This window comes from Boleophthalmus pectinirostris, unplaced genomic scaffold (assembly GCF_026225935.1).
Source record: "Boleophthalmus pectinirostris isolate CB_2022bp ecotype Guang Dong unplaced genomic scaffold, ASM2622593v1 HiC_scaffold_21, whole genome shotgun sequence".
Lineage (NCBI taxonomy): Eukaryota > Metazoa > Chordata > Actinopteri > Gobiiformes > Gobiidae > Boleophthalmus > Boleophthalmus pectinirostris.
This window is the reverse complement of record NW_026571175.1, coordinates 1177578-1198000: the sequence shown is the minus strand read 5'-3', so window position 1 is coordinate 1198000 and position 20423 is coordinate 1177578. Positions and strand designations below refer to the sequence as shown.

The window sequence follows — 20423 nt, the reverse complement described above, 5'->3', positions numbered from 1 at the left end:
GGCTTCCAGGTGAATGTGTCCAAATGACCTTGCCTCAATTAAAAATGTACTTTTTACTGTAATTTTTTTTTTTATTTTTTTTTTTTTATCTGCCTTGATAAAGCCAATATTTAATATTTAGTGTGTGGTTTTAAGGATTTTAGCATGAATAAAGATGGTTCATTCTAACGTGTTAAACATGCACATATTTCAGTTATTCACTGTACTGAGCATCAGTCTGTGGCCCTCGATCAGACCTCTGCTTCATCTGTGTTTAGATATGTGGCCCTTGATGAAAAAACAGCAACATGGAGACAGGCGGCAGAGACTCCACTAGAATATTACACAGTGGAACTTTAAAGACGGGGTATTATGCAAAATTGATGTTCTGTATCTTTCTTCCATTTTATAGCATTGTTCCTTCATCTAAAACATGCCATGAGCTTTTAGAATCATCCAAGCATCTTTGAGTAATTTAGTGATCTCTCTCAGACCCTATTCAGACCCTCCTTACAGTCAGCAGTACGAGCCTGTACACGGCAACTACACAAACATGATGTGATGTGCAGTAGATCCATCAGCAGGATACAAGCTGAGAGATTTTATTCACGTCACGTCTCAAACCAGGAAGACGTCTGGAAAGATGCAATGACAACTTCCAGTGTATTTCCTGACACTGGACTCACCGACCGACTGTGATCAAACCCACTGGAGTAAATGTGATCAGTGGTAAAATGAAGACTGCAGACGTAACAGAACACTACAATGACATGGAGATGAAGAAAACTGGGCCTGGGAAGTTGTCATCTCATCTTTCCAAATGTCTTCCTGGTTTGTCAGGGAAATAATGGCACAAATGTCTTAACCATCCCCTACACTGATCCCTGTGATGTCCTCACACGCAGCATCCAGTGCATGGAGCAGGGCCCTCTGGTCTGGAGCCCCATGTTCATACACTCTCCACCTCCAAGTGCAAAAAAACTCAGTTGGATTGAGGAAAGGAGAGTACAGTGGTAGTGTCTCCATGAGCAGCTTTAGATGGAAGTGAACCAGGCCCTGATGAACCACGGTGTGGTGAGGAAGTGTGAGAGGAAGTGTGATAGTGTGACAGGAAGTTCTCATTTCACCTAACTGACCTTTATTATCATGAACTGATCAAATGACATGTTTTGGAGAGAACAACCATTAGACTGAGAATCAACTCGACAGTTTAGATCAGCAAGATCAATTTATCTGTAAAATGTGACTCATTGTGTTAACTGTAGACAACTTTTACTGAACCATGAGCAAAGATGCACTGACACACTTGACACATGTACTAAGACATTTACAATCTGATGAAATCAATGAGAAATGTCATTCTGTGGTGAATGACTGTAATGTGGTTCAGAGATTTGTCCATGTTGTTTTGAGAATGTCATTTCTATTTCAAGAAATGAGCCAAACCAACAGAGAAAAACTGCAACTACACTTACTTAACTAACAGGGTTTGCCCTTATGAGTACTTTTTTCTTTCAGCCTACACCCTTTCAGTCATGATCCATGTAGTCGTAGTCTATATTTTGTTTTGTTTTGCTGCAAAATGACAGAATAAACTTCTACTGAAAGGTCACAAATGAATAACCTGACCAAGAGAGCCATGGAAACGACATGTGTGTCCCCTCCCCTTAGAATGAGACGGGTTTGAGGAGGCTCCCACTAACCAGGGCCAAAGCAGAGGGCATGAGCACACACACACACACACACACACACCCTGCACACACACACCCTGCACGCACATGAGCTTATGCCACCGAGCAAAGTCTCATTTAGTCTTCTGTTTTCAGTGATGATTAAAAGAAAAGTTCCGAGCCACAGTGAGCACACAGCCACATCCAGGAGAGTGTAACATCTGCTGCACACAGAGACCATCTGAGAGAGTGTAACAGTGTGTGAAGGGATGATGTAATAGTTTATGTGCAGTGTGGATGACAATATGTGTAATGACCTTTTCTCTTGTGTGTAGTTCTCAGTCAGGTGAATTGTGTTCGGGTGTTGTCTGTTTTTATTGTGTCCATGAAATCCAAGATCCATATTTCCATTCAGAGTCAGTTAAAGGTTCATTTTATCTGAATAAAGAGTTACTCAATCGTGTGAATGAAACCAACACAACTGCAGCTCTGTTTTTGAGGTTTTTGATCGTCATTACTGCATCAGGGCTGAAATGACCTGCTCTGGGGTCATTTTAGTTTGAGCTTGAGATTCTAGTGTAATAATCCAGGGCTGGTCACTTTTGCCCTTCAGACCAAAACTGACTTCATAATGGTGATGATGCATGACTCTTTTTTTTAATTAGTTTTTTATTTTTTTCCTCTCTCCCTCTCATCTCCTCCTCTCTTCTCTTCGCTGCTTTTGTGCTTTTCTTCCTGGTCAGTTTTATGTTTTTTTATTATCTTATTTATGTAGTTGGTCCCGGTCAAGCAGAAGTAAACAACAAGGCCAAAAATTCAAGTTAATGCATCTGATATAAAAATGTATTGAACAGATACATATGTACTCTAGTTTATGAAACTGTTGACCTTTGTTCTGTACCATTTTTGGTTCTAAAGTTCCATACGTTTTAAACAGACCATGTATGAAACATGGAACAAAAATTATTTCCCAAATTTCAAACACCTGCAAATCATGTAAATAAATGGATGTATTTCATCATATCTTGTGTTAGTTAGTATTGTAACTCTTTCCTACATTCTGATACTTTACTTATTTCAATAGTCCCTCTAGTTTCTGAATAAGAGACATTTGAATGTCAAAAATCTGACCCTGTTTCCCTCCTCCACTTGACCAGACCCAGGTATTTTGGGCAAGTAAGAAATATACATTCTTTTATAATGGAACATATAACATTAGTGAAATCATAACAGAAAAAAGGTATGGAAGCCCAGACCAGTACATATATATTTTCTACCGTCCCAAATTAACAAAGAACATACGGACTTCTCATTTCCTGTACAATATAAGCAATAATTGCACAGTAGCTGTTACAAATCTAACAACAACAACAAATATATGTATATTACATATATACAATGTACACAGATATAGTACACATCATATAGACGAGTTTCATTGTTGACAAAAGCGCGCGTTGCATGCTGGGAATTATATTTCTCCACTCTAACAGCAGAGGACCCAAGACCATTTGACCAGAAATTGGTCATAAGCATCGATGGAGCCAAATCACCCTTTTCAACCCCGACAAAAGGTGGACCAAACCAAATTTCTGGTCAGAATCACCAACTACCTGGACAAATATTCACTTTGTGATATCCACAATGACTTGGTGGAAACTCCTGGGCCATTCACAGCAGAAAAGATGAAAACCTCCAAGAGTCTCGATGTGTTGTTGAACTTGTTGGAGTCCACGGTTTGTTAGGATCTTCTACGTTTGCTCTGCGGATGTTTGAAAGTCGTTTAATTCACCGTTAGTGGTTCTTTTCACTCAGAATATGAAAAAGACATTTTCCTTCTTCCGTGCTTCTATTTGTACATCCGATAATGCAGCAGGAATTTACCATTATCAAGGATAAATACACGAGGTTACGCACTGTGTTTGACGCTATCCTGCTATTTGCCTCCGACCAAAATATTTCCCAACATGCAACGCGGGCTTTTAATAACAATGACGTCAGCTGAAACTCGCCTATATCACAGATATAATATATACATACCTACATACACATTATATACACATATACATCCTCATGCATACCTATATATATATACATATATACACCCATATACGTACACATACATATACATGCACACATATACACTAAGCACTCATTTCTTCAGCACAGTATTTTGAAATAATACATTTTTGAACTGCCCTTTTGAATACATGTATATTTGAACAAAGTTTTTATTCTATTTTCAAGTTGTTCCATAATTTTACACCACAAACAGAGACACAAAACCTTTTTCTTGTCGTTCGAGCACGAGGCAATTTAAAATTCAAAAAGCCTCTTAAGTTAGAGTTTCCTTCCCTTTCACAAAAAAGTAGTTGAAGATTTTTTGGTAAGTGCTTATTTTTAGTTTTAGACATGACTTGTGCAGTTTGGTCCAGAATCAAATCATTCAGTTTGAGTAATTTGGCGTGAATAAACAGTGGATTAGTGTGGTCATGAAATTTGACATTATAAATAATTCTTATTGCTCTTTTTTGAAGTTTTATCAATGGTTCTATTGCGGTTTTATAGTTATTGTCCCACATTTCTGCACAGTCTGTTCAATATGTTAAAACCAGTGAACAATAAAGTGTGTGTAGTGCTCTGTGATCAAGACATACTTTGCTTTGTTTAATACTGCAATACTTTTTAGATATTTTATTATGTATATACAGTGTTGGGGAGTAACAGATTACATGTACCAGAGTTATGTAATCAGAGTACAGATTATGAGTAACTGTATTCAGTTACAGTTACTGTTTCAATGAGTGGTAATCAGTGTTGAGAAGGTGACTTTTAAAATGTAATCCCCTACAGATTACAGATTACATACCTCAAAATGTAGTTTGTAACGTAATCCATTAAATTACTTAAAGTGAATAACGTAATCTGAATACTTTGGATTACTTGATTTGTTGTAGAGAAGCAAAGACTAAGAAATCATAACATAAGAAGTTTTGTCTGCTAAAAGAAAATAAAAAGCCCAGACTTTACTGAACCAAATTAAAAATATTATTGATAGAAGACGAGAAAACATGTCCACACAACAGGATTTAGTCCTGGTTTAGTCCTGGTTTAGTTCTGGTTTAGTCCTGGTTTAGTTCTGGTTTAGTCCTGGTTTAGCCCAAAATGTAAAAACAAGAAAATACTGTTGTGTAATCCATTTATTTCAACAAAGTAACTGTAATCCAATTACCACTCATTGAAACAGTAACTGTAACTGAATACAGTTACTCATCATTTGTACTCTGATTACATAACTCCGGTACATGTAATCTGTTACTCCCCAACACTGTTGGTAATTGGATTACAGTTACTTACTGTTGAAATAAATGGATTACACAACAGTATTTTCTTGTTTTTACATTTTGGGTTATATCCCCTTTTTTTTGTTTTTTTCCCGTAATTCCACTCATTGCCAGACACTAAACCAGGTCTAAACCAGGTTTAAACCAGGTCTAAAACCAGGTCTAAACCAGGTCTAAACCAGGTTTAAACCAGGTCTAAAACCAGGTTTAAACCAGTTCTAAAACCAGGTCTAAACCAGGTCTAAACCAGGTTTAAACCAGGTCTAAAACCAGGTCTAAACCAGGTCTAAACCAGGTTTAAACCAGGTCTAAAACCAGGTCTAAACCAGGTCTAAACCAGGACTAAACCAGGAAACCACTAAACCAGGTTTAAACCAGGTCTAAACCAGGTTTAAACCAGGTCTAAACCAGGTTTAAACCAGGTCTAAACCAGGACTTAAACCAGGTTCTAAACCAGGTCTAAACCAGGACTAAACCAGGTAAACCTAAACCAGGTCTAAAACCAGGTTTAAACCAGGTCTAAACCAGGACTAAACCAGGTTTCTAAACCAGGTCTAAACCAGGTCTAAACCAGGTCTAAAACCAGGTCTAAACCAGGTCTAAACCAGGTCTAAACCCTAAACCAGGTCTAAAACCAGGTCTAAACCAGGTCTAAACCAGGTCTAAAACCAGGACTAAACCAGGTTCTAAACCAGGTCTAAACCAGGTCTAAACTAGGTCTAAACCAGGACTAAACCAGGACTAAACCAGGTCTAAAACCAGGTCTAAACCAGGACTAAACCAGGTCTAAAACCAGGTCTAAACCAGGTCTAAACTAGGTCTAAACCAGGACTAAACCAGGACTAAACCAGGTCTAAACCAGGTCTAAACCAGGTCTAAACCAGGACTAAACCAGATCAAAACCAGGTCTAAACTAGGTCTAAACCAGGTCTAAACCAGGTCTAAACCAGGTTTAAACCAGGTCTAAACCAGGACTAAACCAGGTCTAAACCAGGTCTAAACCAGGTCTAAACCAGGTCTAAACCAGGACTAAACCAGGTCTAAACCAGGTCTAAACCAGGTCTAAACATCTTATGTGAAGATTTCCTAGTCTTTGCTTCTCTACAGCAAATCAAGTAATCCAAAGTATTCAGATTACGTTACTCGCCTTCAGTAATTTAATGAATTCCATTACAAACTACTTTTTGGTGTATGTAATCTGTAATCTGTAGGGGAGTACATTTTAAAAGTAAACTTCCCAACACTCTTTCCAGTGAATCTTTTCATCAGTTATGATGTGTTCTCTTTGACCTGCTCTATTCTTACACCTTGTATCTGTAACTGTATTTTTTCTTCTTTATAATTCCCAAATAGCATTTAATAGCTTTTTAAAAACACAGTGGAGCACTTCCTGTATGACCACATGACAGCATGAGAGAGTTTTCTGTCAGTCTAAATAAGCAGTGACATTAGAATATATTTATTTTTGTTTTGATTTGGCTTTGCGTCGCCTCCCACTCTCTGACATTTGCACTGGGGTTTCTACAGAAGCCACTTTAGTAGTAAAAGCTTTAAAATGGAACTCTTCTGCACAATCAGAACCCGTCATGACCTTTACGTGACCTTTGCACAGTGCTGGAACATAAAGTACAAATAGTAAAGTTCTGTATTTCAGGGAAAAAAAGAGGTATTGTTCTTTACTTCTACTTGACTTTACTTGGATTCTATCTGAGGTATTGTACTTCATTTAAATATATTACCTTTATTTTACTTTAATTACGGACATAAACTGAATACTTTTACTTCACTACATTTGAGAGCAGGTATCTGTACTTTTACTCCACATTTTTTGAAGTGGACTGAAAAGTAAGAAAAGTATTTTTTATGATAGTTGGAGATGAGGTTTACTTTTGTTGAGTAAAGTTAGTTTGAGCAAATACAAATATACAAATAAAAACAACTAAAAAAATACTGATTCAGTTGTTTCCACTGACCAAAATTCAGCACAGATTTGTATGCAATTTGAAATTGAAATTATTCGACCTCAAATTCTGCACACATTTTGTTTACTCTACATGGCAAAAACTAAAATCTAGTCAAGTTAAGATGATTTAAATTAAGAAAGTTTTATCACGATTTGAGTCAATTTCACTTGACAAGTAAAATGATTTGTCAATGGAATAAGACCTTTTGTGCTTAAAATAGGAAAACACTTAAAATGAAAAAGAAATGAAATCTAACACTGCTTGAATGAAGAAAAACACACTTATTTCATCGGTTGATAATTTTTAAGTTGAATTGACTCAAATAAAGTCAAATGTTCTTAATTGAAGTCATTTTAACTTACCTCGATATTACTTTTTGCAGTATAAGTACATTTTTAAAGATTTTTTTTCAGGTGATACTTTTATTTTTGTTGCTACTTTTACTTCTTGAGAGAGAGTACTTCCTCCAGCGTTGCCTTTGCGTGACCTCTGACCTTTACCCGCTGGAGGAAGTGCGGTGGATTCTGTGGAAGGGCTGGATGACACTGGGGAGATGTTTGCAGTTGTGTCCTTAGGCAAAGCACATCTAATCAAAACCATTCATCTGATCGAATGATGTGATGACTAACGATGAGTCCATCCCTCTTTCATAATCTTTGAGTAACACTACTTCTACTTGAATGTTTAATAATAGTTACATGACTGGACAGAACATGTAATCCCCTGAAGCTCTTCAAGTGGGTTGCATCTGGATTTCTTAGGAAAACTTCAGTTCATCTTTAAAGCCCCACAGCGTAACTTTGTAGCGACAAGAACAGATTAAAATGAAAGCACGTCTCTTTTGGATGTTTTTGTGGCAGTAAAAAACCTTCCAAAACGTGTGTTGACCTGACTCCACAAACCTGACTCTTCTTGCTTGTCTCCATGAAAACGTTGTCAACCTTCACAGTTTGACATAAAACTCACCGGTCTCCACAACATTTACTGGGGGATTAAAGTCTAATAAGATCTGTGAGACTTTGATCTGAACTTTATTTAACACAATCTGATTAGAAAGAACTGATATAACTGAAAGTACAACAGGCTTTCATTGATTTCTATTTCAAGTTTATGCCAAGAGAACAGTAATCATCCACATACCACATGAGGTGCAGCTCTTATTCTGACAGACCATCACTCCAGCACACCCCCGCCCCGACATGCTGACATGCCCCCATTCCCACACTTTTCAATGCCGCCATTCAGACTATCTACTCATAGACTGGAGGGTCACCTTTTTTGTCTCGTATACGCCGTGTGGACCATGCCTCTAAACCAGGACTAAAACCTGGACTAAACCAGGACTAAACCAGATCTAAACCAGGACTAAAACCTGGACTAAACCAGGACTAAACCAGGACTAAACTGAAGACTAAAATCAGGAATAAAACCAGGCCTAAACCAGGTCTAAACCAGGATTTAACCAGGACTAAACCACACTGCGTGCACCACACCTCCTATGCCAGTCCAGGAAAATATTGTCCTGAAAAGAGCACATTCCTTGTGTGTCGGAATGACACACAAGGAATGTTAAACAAAAAACTAAAGTGCCGCCACTCCGACCCCCCCCCCCCCCCAAAAAAAAAAGTCAGAGTGCAGGGATGTTTAATAAAAATGGAAATGCCGCCACTCTGCGACATGTGCCGGGGCGGCGGCGTGTGCCATGTAAACAGACTACATTCACATTGTAAAAAGAAGAAAAACACATTTCTCAAAAAGGAGTGGGAAGAAGAAAAACTTCCATGAACCTGCTCCTGTTCATGACAAAACATTATTTGTTGATTGTTTTCGCATGTGCACTGATCACAAATATGTACATATATCAAAATAAATGACACACTATGGTCGTACAAACTGATAATAATGGTAAAGGCAGCACAGAAGTTTATTGTTTATGATCGTGCAAAATAAACCGCAGTGAGAATGAAGAATGTAAAGATTTTATTATTTTTTTCTTTTTATGGTCATACATAATAATAATGTTAACACAAGCACAAAAGTTTATCATTTATAATTGTGCAAAAGAAAAGATCACGTTAAAGAAAAGCCTGAGTTTATTCATAGTCGTGTTTACTTGTGAAGACAGTGGCTCTAGTTTTCTAGATATTTCTCTCAAACATGAGAATGTTGTGTATTTAATCCCAAACATGCCTCGGTCTAACGCTCTGCAGGTTACTCGGAGCAGATCTGACGTCACACCTCATTCTTATCGTGTTCTCAAATCTGTATTTGTTCTTCCAGAAATGTTCTCCCAGTTTATCAGATGTGTCTGACCCAAGAAGTAAACACTGACAAATAAATATTTACAGAACAGGATGGGGACTCCTCGAACCCATGACTCACGAGTGTGTGGACGTCACACAAAAGTCACATCTGTCACCATCAGCACACAAAGCACAGCCCAAACAAAGGCGCTTACAACATTTTCCATGGAAACTGAAATCTGCGCTGTTGTGCTTTTGTGTGCTCTGTAGTTCTAACCTCTGACCCCCGTGGATCATTCTGGAAGAATTTCCACACATAAATCATAATGTTCATCTGAAACCACTTTATAAAAGAAACAAGTGCGCTGACTTCTGTGTTACAAAACTGTGATGTCCAGTGGGAGCTGAGGTGGATGACGACAAAGCTCTGCAGACTGTGGTCCTCCTGTGGAGATGTGCACGTCACACGAGAGCAGAGGCTTTTTAAAAGTGTCTGTGTTCAGGTGGAGGTGAAGACAGACGTAGATCAGAGCAATGATCATTTGAAAACATGAGGCTGAAGATCAAACAACTTCAACTTGTACTACAAAACTATACAACTTGGTTTAGTCCTGCTTTAGTCCTGGTTTAGTCCTGCTTTAGTCCTGGTTTAGTCCTGCTTTAGTCCTGGTTTAGTCCTGCTTTAGTCCCGCTTTAGTCCTGGTTTAGTCCTGCTTTAGTCCTGCTTTAGTCCTGGTTTAGTCCTGCTTTAGTCCTGGTTTAGTTCTGGTTTAGTCCTGGTTTAGTCCTGCTTTAGTCCTGGTTTAGTCCTGGTTTAGTCCCGCTTTAGTCCTGGTTTAGTCCCGCTTTAGTCCTGCTTTAGTCCTGGTTTAGTTCCTGGTTTAGTCCTGGTTTAGTCCTGGTTTAGTCCTGGTTTAGTCCTGGTTTAGTCCTGGTTTAGTCCCGCTTTAGTCCCGCTTTAGTCCCGCTTTAGTCCTGCTTTAGTCCTGGTTTAGTCCTGGTTTAGTCCCGCTTTAGTCCTGGTTTAGTCCCGCTTTAGTCCTGCTTTAGTCCTGCTTTAGTCCTGGTTTAGTCCTGGTTTAGTCCTGGTTTTAGTCCTGCTTTAGTCCTGGTTTAGTCCTGGTTTAGTCCTGGTTTAGTCCTGCTTTAGTCCTGCTTTAGTCCTGGTTTAGTCCTGGTTTAGTCCTGGTTTAGTCCTGGTTTAGTCCCGCTTTAGTCCTGGTTTAGTCCTGGTTTAGTCCTGGTTTAGTCCTGGTTTAGTCCTGGTTTAGTCCTGGTTTAGTCCTGGTGTTCTGTGGAAATGAACGTTGCGCAGTCTAAATCGACAGCGATGTCTCTAGATTCACGCTGCCTCGTCCAAATAAACGACTTTAGGTTTTTCCGTGTACAGATCCAATAAAGCCAAACCCTGACCTCTGACCTCTGACCTCTGACCTCAACCTGCACATTTTGACACATACTGTATTTGTTTGCATTGGAGACGTGGGTTTGATGCTGTCTGCACACACTGATCATACTTTATACTTTAGTTCTGTCAAATCTAAAATCATTTATCTGAATATAAATGATTCTTCTGCTCAAACAGACTCCGACTAAAGGAGCACAGATCCACAGGACAATTTATCCATCCAATAATGTCCCACTGTACAATCAACATTATTCACTCATTTAGAGGAATCTGGGCAGAGCTCCTTTCCACAGGCCCAGATCTTGTCCTTGATAAAGCTCCACTAGAGGGCGACACTTCATCTCTGTGACACTGGGACACTGTGGAGACGGGACAGTTCCATGAAATTCTGTTTTATTTGCGCCAATAACAATGGACTTGTCTCTTAGTCCTGATGGACGAGGACAGAAAAAGAGACAGAAAAAACTGCAGAACATTTAAAACTATAAACACACGATCCAGAGGGAAGTTCATCCATCTGTGCCTCAGGAGCTCAAACCGACGGCATTTCAACTGTAAGAGAGATCAAACTGACAGCACACCGCTCTCAGGCCCACTATCACTTCTGATCTCAGGCCTGGTCCCAGTCCAGGTCTCAATCTCAGTCCCGGTCTGAGTCCCAGTATAGGTCTCAGTCCTGGTCTGAGTCCCGGTCTTAGTCTCAGTCCCAGTCAGAGTCCCGGTCATAGTCTCAGTCCCGATCCTGGTCCCAGTCTGAGTCTCGGTCTCAGCCTCAATCCCGATCCTGGTCCAAGTCTGAGTCCTGGTCTCGGTCTAAGTCCTGGTCTCAGTCTCAGTGGTGCTCTTTATGTTGCAGAGTGCCGAGCCAGACTCTGAGTCCCGGTCCTGGTCTCGGTCTGAGTCCTGGTCTCAGTCTCAGTCCTGGTCTCGGTCTGAGTCCTGGTCCTGGTCTCAGTCCTGGTCCTGGTCTCGGTCTGAGTCCTGGTCCCGGTCTCAGTGATGGTCTTTATGTTGCAGAGTGCCAAGCCAGAGTCTCAGTCTCAGTCTTGGTCTGAGTCCTGGTCCTGGTCTCGGTCTGAGTCCTGGTCTGAGTCCCGATCTCGGTCTGAGTCCCGGTCTCGGTCTGAGTCCCGGTCTCGGTCTGAGTCCCGGTCTCGGTCTGAGTCCCGGTCTCGGTCTCAGTGGTTGTGTTTGTGTTGCAGAGTGGCGAGCCGGAGTCTCAGTGGGTGGAGGACATCCTGCAGATGCACACGGCTCGCGTGAGGGACATTGAGATCCTGACGGGTCTGGACCTGTTCAGATCCACAAACCTGACCCAGGTCCAGGTCCTGAGACTGAAGACCCGCATGCACACCTTCGAACCCGACGACTGAACACACATATTTAAACTACAAATGTAATAAAAGAAACTCACAAACACAAGTACTGAGAGAGTAATTCACTGGGAGAAGCACACACGGCGTCTTAAAGTGCACATGACAGTTTGGTTTTGACTTTTCCAATTTGGTTTTTTTTTTTTTAGATTTCAAATTGTACTTCCAAGTTGGGAATCATGACGTCACACTCGGAATTCCATAACTGTTACCTACCAACCACCGGGCTGCCCTAAAAAAACTCTTTCTTTTGTAATTTGTGGCAAACTTTTGGACAGAATTCCAAGTGTGACGTCATGAGTGAGGAACCACAGAAATCACAGAAGCCACGGAAAAGCCAAAGGTCAGAGGCGACTGAGCAGCAGCAGATTTGGTCCCGAGATGCAAAAACAACACAAAAACAGAGATTAAACTTTCTTTATTTGGTCATTTTAATGTTTTAAAAAACGAAGCAGAAAAACTGAGAGATGTTTCGCAAGTAAAGCTCAGTTACTCATTAACGATTTCATTTCGTGTCAGCAGAACGGAAATGTGAACATGGCCGTTAAAGCCAGTGAAGACACAACCGAAAGATTCAACTGGGAACAAAGAAATGTAAACGTACAAAGTCAACATAAAAAGACAGAAGGATTGTTACCACAGATCAGTCCTCTTCATCTACAAATGAGCTGATTCAATCTGTTTTCAGGCAAATCAAATCTTAAGTGTAGAAAACGTTAGTGGCCACTTCAATTATTCACACTGACATCAAGAAGATCTTCACCTCCTGATGGTCAGAGGAGGAGGAGAGGAGGAGAAACAGGAGAGAAGGAGGAAGAGGAGAAGAGGAGGAACAGGAGAAAAGGAGTAACAGAAGAGAAGGAGGAACAGAAGAGAAGGAGGAGGAGAGGAGGAGAAACAGGAGAGAAGGAGGAGAGAGGAGGAACAGGAGAGGAAGAGGAGAGAGAAGGAGGAAGAGGAGAGGAGGAGGAACAGGAGAGGAGGAGGAGAGAAGGAGGAGGAACAGGAGAAAAGGAGGAACAGAAGAGAAGGAGGAGGAGAGAAGGAGGAACAGGAGAGAAGGAGGAGAGGAGGAGGAACAGGAGAGGAGAGGAGAGGGAGAAAAGGAGGAACAGAAGAGAAGGAGGAGGAGAGGAGGAGGAACAGGAGAGGAGAAGAAGGAGAGAAGGAGGAAGAGGAGAGGAGGAGGAACAGGAGAGAAGAAGGAGGAGAGAAAGAGGAACAAGAGAGGACGAGGAAGAGAAACAGGAGAGGAGGAGACGAATAGGAGGAGGAGAGGAACAGGAGAGGAGGAGAGGAAGACAAGGAGTGAAGGAGGAGAGGAGCATAGGAGAGGAGGAGGAATAAAGGAGGAGATAAGGAGGAGAAGAGCAGAGGAAGAGAGAAGGAGGAAGGGGAGGAGGAGTCCACTTGAGGCGCACTACAGCTGCTCTGTGGATCGAATTCTGCTGAAAGTTGGTGCTACAAAAAAGTCTTCATATAAAACTCGAGATGTTCACAGAGGCTGTTGATAGAAACTCTGAACTCAGTGGAGAAGTGAAGTGACTCTCTGCTCTGACGGGACAATCCTCTGTGTCCAGTCCCAACATGGCGGCTGGAAGGTGCTCGGCAGGATCACAACCATGTGGCTTCTATGATTTCTGTGTGTGGAACTCTGCTGTAACTCTCATTTTCAACAGAATTTCAACTTTTCTTCACAAATTCCTTCTTGATTCGTGTTAAACCAGGCGTCTCCGACCTTTTACTCTTTTACAAAATCAAAATGCTAGTGAAATGCAGTGTATTTAAGAACCACAGCGAGAATTAGATGAGGTACAGCGTCTTTACATGATCTATTATTATATCATAGACATTTATTAGTGCCCAAAGTTAGAGATCGAATAATAATAATAATAAAAATACATGTACAATTCTTTCCTACAAAGGCAAAAGAGTTTAATTCTCCAGAGAGTGAAACTAAGAAAAATGACTTCAAAGTTTCTGTTTTGTCCAAACAAAAGTAAAACAGTCAGGCTCCCAAAATGTGACAAGCAGATGCTATAATGAAGAAATATTTGTATATAGAAAAATTTGACCTTTGACTTTATTTGTCAGTTCCTGTTCTCTGCTTTTTTATCATGAGCCAAAAATAAGGAGTCGTGCAAAGACTAAAGGAAACAGAGTGTGTTTTAGTTCATAAATATATTTTATTTTAAAATCTAACATTCAAATGATACTTCAGTGATCTTTATGTGAAAGTATTGTGTGTATTTATTCTGTTCACACTTTACTGTCCTACAAATGTAAAAGAGCTGAAAGTGTGAAACTGACAAAAATGATGTCAGAGTTTGAGTTTTGTCCAGACAAAATTAGAATAGGCAGAGCTCCAAAATGTGACAACTAGTTGCTATAATGAAGAAATATTTATGTGTGAAAAATATTGAGCTCACACTTGACCTTTGACGTTATTTGTCAGTTACTGTAATAAGGTTTCGTGCAAAGGCCAAAGGCAGAAACTGACCTGATCATGATTTGCTTGATTTTGCTCAGACTTCATCCATTCTAAGAAAAACATGTCACCAAGCTCCAGTCATCATGTGTTTGGAAATGATTTAGAAGAGTTTTGGATTTCCTGTTTAGTGTTGATCAGGATCGTGCGGCGACACTTTTAGTTTGTTAGTTAGACAGTTTAACACAAATGACAATATGCGAAGAATCCCTCAGTCGTCCAGGTAGAATCCACGGCGAGGAGAAAATTCAGTTTGACGACTGGACAAAAGTTAGTTTGGTTGAAGACGTTTCGTAGCTCACCCCAGCTGCTTCTTCAGTTCTGGTCAGAATGTCAGGGGCCACTCTTTTGAGGACAGCGAGGTACAGATTTTAGCCAGAGAAAAGAATTGGTTTGAGATGGGAGTGAAAGAAGCTATTTATGTTAAGAAACAGAATCCTTCTCTAAACAGAAATGGAGACTTAGACATCATCTATCTCCTATTTACAACTCCATCCTCAAACCTAAACCAAAACAAACAACAGAACAACAGGTGTATCCAGGTCAGGTCCAGAGGTGTGGAAGCTCCATTATGGACATGAATTGTTTTATTAATAATAATTACTGTATTTTCCGAGCTATTAGTTGCGCTCTTAAGCCTCCAACCCCATCAAAAAAACGACCGCGCGCCACAATCCAGAGCCACTATACACGAATCCACTCAGGTGTTCCAGCACGACTTGAGTAAACTACAAAGCCACAAACACACACAGAACACACAAACACACACGGAGCAGACAGCGACCGCACAGCCAAACACACCCACAGACACACTCATCACTCCACGCCGACGAGGAACGGAACGGAGGAACGAACCGAAAAAGTGAGTGCAATGTGCCACTTCTAGACACGACTGACCAACTGAGTCACTGCGAACACGCCGACAATCCGTTGGTCCCAGACACACACCCTCCCTACACGCCACAACTGAACAAAGCCCAGAGTCACCGTGAACGACACAGACAAACAAAACCACTCACCCATCACACTGTTGTGTTTCCTTTAAAGTCCCACGCGGTTTATTTGTGGAAAAAAGCTCGAAAATAGACCATTTAATAACAATGCGTCTTAAAATCCAGAGCACCTAATAGTGCGGAAAATACGGTAGACCTCACACCCAGTACAGGTGAATACAATGAACTAACAAACAGAAACTGTAAACAAGTGTGTGTGTTAGTTTGAGAGGAGTTTCAGTGTAGTTAGCTCCTCCCCGCAAACAGATATAAGAAGTGTCCACCAGTGTCTGACCAGAACTGAAGAAGCAGCTTGGATGAGCCGCGAAACGTCTTCAACCAAACTAACTTCCAGTTGACAAACTGAATTTTCTCCTCACCATTACACACAATACTTTCACTTTAAAGATCACTGAAGTATAAATGAATACAAATAAAATGTGTTTATGAACTAAATCACAAATAAAACACACACCATTTCTGCCTTTTGTCTTTGCTCGATTCCTTATTTTTGTCTCATGATACAAAGGCAGAGAACAGGAAGTGACAAATAAGGACAAAGGTCAATTTTGAGCTCAATATTTTTCACGTAGGAGCTCTCAAATACAAACAAAATGACGTGACTCATTTTTGACCAAACATATTACAGCATTCTGACTTTGTATCAAATTGTACTTATTCAGGACAGTACGTGTAATTCTGAAATCCCCTGGTGAGTTTCTTTGGAGGAGGTTGGAGATTCCTGAGTGAAACTAGATTTTATTCCTTTAAATGACACAGAAATGACAAAATCATCAGAACCTGTCATGTGCACTTTAAAATGTGGATTTTTTTTTTTTACCAGGTTCAATTCTTTTAATTTGAATATGTTTTTTTTTTAAGATGCTCTATGTAACTTTTCTGCTCGTCTTGTCGCTTTACCTGGAATGTCCTACAGTACGGCATTATCGAGCTCGGGTTTGTTGCCTCAGAATAAACATCCATTCTGACTGTGAGTGGCTCGCCTCTGCACAGATCTGACCTGTAACTTGGCCTATATAACGGAGCCACGTGCTTCACTCCACGGAGATGTCCAAAGCCGTACTGTGGAACATTCCGGGTAAAGCCGCTGTGTCAGTTACTGCTCCAATCACGTTAACACAAATATGTCAGATGCCCTCCCGCCTTCCTGAGTGTCAGATGCCCTCCCGTCCTCCTGAGTGTCAGATGCCCTCCCGTCTCCCTGTGTCCCTGAGTGTCAGATGTCCTCCTGTCCCCTAGTGTCACATGTCTCTGGTTCATCTGCAGATGTTGCGTTGCGTCAGATGCCCTCCCAGATGTCTTGGTGCTTGGACACATACATTTGGATTTTGTGTTTAGGGATTTTCACATTAGTGGTTGATGATTCACTAACAGCTGATGACTTCACATGGTGTTGAGTATTTAGCGAATAATGAGGCGTGCACAGAGCTGGGTTTGAGGACATATATTTTCATGTGAATCTTGATTTAGTTTTGTCAAATAAAAACAAATTAAAGCGTGTGCGGTGTCTTTCTTCACACGGTTGTCATTTTCCTGCCACTGATAAAGAATCCTGATCGTGACGTTCTTATATTAAACATATTAGATGAAGTTCTTGGGCGACACAGCTCTGGTGACGAGACTGACTACGGGAAAGAGGTCGTGCTTCTGACCACGTGGAGCAGAACCTCCACCCAACACCCGCCACTGACCATCGAGGGTGGTGCTGTGGAGACAATGAGCAGCTCTGAACTCCTGGAGGTGACATCAGTGAGGACCAACTCTGCAGCAATGTGAAGAAAAACCAGCAGAACCTCGACTTCCTGTGGAAACTCAAACCTCACCACCATCATGAGCACGTTCTATAGAACCACTGAGAGCATCCACCCACCCACCCACATATACACCACCCGCATATACACCACCCACATATACACCACCCACATATACACCACCCGCATATTCACCACCCGTCTCACCCACACATACACCACCCGCTTCACCTGCATTTACACCACCCACATATACACCACCCATTTCACCCGCATATACACCACCCACCTCACCCGCTGTGCCTGTATATACACCAACCTGCCACACCTGTATATACACCACCGAGCTCACTTGCACATACACCACCCACTTCACCTGCATATACACCACCCACATATACACCACCCACATATGCACCACTCGCCTCACCTGCATTTACACCACCCGCCTCACCCATATATACACCACCGAGCTCACCTGCACATACACCAACCAACTTACCCACATATACACCACCCACCTCACCTACACATACAACACCTGCCTCATTTGCATATACACCACCCAACCCAAACTCTCTCCCCTCTCTAAACACCAGGCGTCAGGAAACACAAATCTTTTTCTATTTCCTTTTATGAGATCATTATTTCATTTAGAAGATTGAGAGTGAGAACATCATTTCAATTGTTCATATGTTCATGTGGAACATGTGAAGAACACACACACCTACAGTCACCAGGACATCCTCTGCACAGATCTGACCCGTATCTTGGTCTAGTGGTATCTCCTGCTTGTTTCCATGGAGATTGTTAAATTTAATGCCATACTGTGAAACATGCCAAGACCAAGACCTTTAATGTCTCATTCTGTCCTGGTTTGACCTGAACAGAACCTGTGTTAATACAAACACAGTTTTATGTCTGTTCAGTGGAAAAGTACAAAAACCCAGGAAGTAGCACTGAGTTTTCCCTAAATGTCATCAAACCCATCTTTACAAGCAGTGAGGTTTATACATGGAGGTTTATGGCATAAACATGAGCAAGCAAGCAAGGTCTGGTCCTGGTCTGGTCCTGGTCTAGTCTTGGTCTGGTCCTGGTCTGGTCCTGGTCTACTGGTCTGGTCCTGGTCCTGGTCTGGTCCTGGTCTGGTCTGGTCTGGTCTGGTCTGGGTCTAGTCTTGGTCTGGTCCTGGTCTGGTCCTGGTCTGGTCCTGGTCTGGTCCTGGTCCTGGTCTGGTCTGGTCTGGTCTGGTCTGGTCTGGTCTGGTCCTGGTCCTGGTCTGGTCCTGGTCTGGTCTTGGTCTGGGCCTGGTCTCGTCCTGTTTATCGAGGTTTATCTGGAACACTAAAGTGACTAAAAGAATCATTCAGGACTTCCATCAAATGTTATCAGGAGTTTTACAGCTGTCATTAAAAAGGAGGGAGAGGAGGAGGAGGAGGAGAGGAATGGGAGAGGAGGAGGGCGAGGGGAGAAGTAGGAAGAAGAGTGAAGGAGGAGAGGAGTTGGAAAAGGAGGAGGAGAGGAACAGGAGGAACAGGAGAGGAGGAGGAGCAGAGAAGGAGGAGTGGATGAATAGGAAAGGAGGATGAGGAGAGAAGGAGAGAAGGAGGAAAGGAGAGGAACAAAAAGGGAGAGGAGGAGGAGGAGCAGAGAAGGAGAGGAGGAGGATGGGCAGAGTCAGGGAAGATTAGAGAAGAAGGAAAGGAGAAGAGGAGAAAGTGTTTAAAGCCTTCTGATGCTGTTTCCTGAAATGGTTTCCTCTCTGTGATCAGTAAACTCAGTAAAGGGTAAATACACTTTTGTTTTTGTTTTTGTTTACCACATTCACACGAGTCACAGTCTGGACTCTACACGAACAATCTACTGCACCAATAACACTCTACAAGTGATGTTAGGACTATTAGTATTAGTAACAATAGTAGCCATAGTAGTAGTAGAAGTAGCAATAGTAGTAGCAGTTGTAGTACTAAAAGTAGTAATAATGCTAACAGTAGTAGCAGTCGTAGCTTTAGCAGTAGTAGTAGTACTAACAGTAGCAGTAGTAGTAGTAGGAGCAGTAGCAGTAGTAGTAGTAGCAGTAGCTCAGTTGGTAGAGCATTCGCCCACTGATCTGAAGGTTGGTGGTTTGATTCCAGCTCTCGACATAAATATCACAGGTTGAGTGGTCAGATCCACTGACCCACAGGTTGGCTGGTGTGATTCCAGCTCCCACAGATGAATTGTGTCCTTGGGCAAGACACTTAACCCACCTTGCCCACAGTGTCTGCGTACACTGGTGTGTGAATGTGTGTGTGAATGTGTGTGTGAATGGGTGAGTGGTTCCTTGTTGTGCCTTGAAGGTGGAAAAGCGCTATAGAAAAATGTGACCATTTACCATTTTACCAGTAGCAGTAGTGTTAGTAGTTGTAGTAGAAGTGGAGTAATAATAGTAGTAGTAGTAGTAGTAGTAGCAGTAGAAGTGAGTAGTAATAGTAGTAGTAACAGTAGAAGTGTAATAGTAGTAGTAGTAGTAGCAGCAGTAGTAGTAGTAGCAGTAGAAGTAGTAATAGTAATAGTAGTAGTAGTAGTAGTAGTAGTAGTAGTAGTAGTAGTAGTAGTAGCAGTAGTAGTAGTAGCAGTAGTAGTAGTAGTAGTAGTAGTAGTAGTAGTAGTAGTAGTAGTAGTAGTAGTAGTAGTAGTAGTAGTAGTAGTAGTAGTAGTAGTAGTAGTAGTAGTAGTAGTAGTAGTAGTAGCAGTAGTAGTAGTAGTAGTAGTAGTAGTAGTAGTAGCAGTAGTAGTAGTAGTAGTAGTAGTAGTAGTAGTAGTAGTAGTAGTAGTAGTAGTAGTAGTAGTAGTAGTAGCAGTAGTAGTAGTAGTAGTAGTAGTAAGTAGTAGTAGCAGTAGTAGTAGTAATAGTAGCAGTAGCAGTAGTAGTATCAGTAGTAGTAGTAGTAGTAGTAGTAGTAGTAGTAGTAGTAGCAGTAGTAGCAGTAGCAGTAGTAGCAGTAGTAGCAGTAGTAGTAGTAGTAGTAGTAGTAATATTAGTAGTAGTAACAGTTTCAGTGTGTATTTGAGTGTGTTTGGCTTCACACTTCAGTCACACTTTACAGAAGCGTAAAACGTGAGGTTATCTGCGCTCGGCTCTCCACCAATCAGCTCTTATCTCCTGGTCACATGGTCCAAAGTCCACCTGAGACTCAGACCAGACCAC

General features: G+C 41.4%; 1 protein-coding gene across 1 annotated transcript in view; it reads left to right on the top strand.

Annotated features, from left to right (window-relative positions):
- LOC110156489 (ectonucleotide pyrophosphatase/phosphodiesterase family member 2-like) overlaps positions 1–12008 on the top strand; it is a 55585-nt gene extending 43577 nt beyond the window's left edge. The window contains exon 25 of the mRNA XM_055157550.1: positions 11811–12008. Coding sequence (XP_055013525.1) covers positions 11811–11981 — 171 coding nt within the window. The 3' untranslated portion in view covers positions 11982–12008. The remainder of the gene's footprint in view (positions 1–11810) is intronic.
- The last annotated feature ends 8415 nt before the right edge of the window (positions 12009–20423 follow it).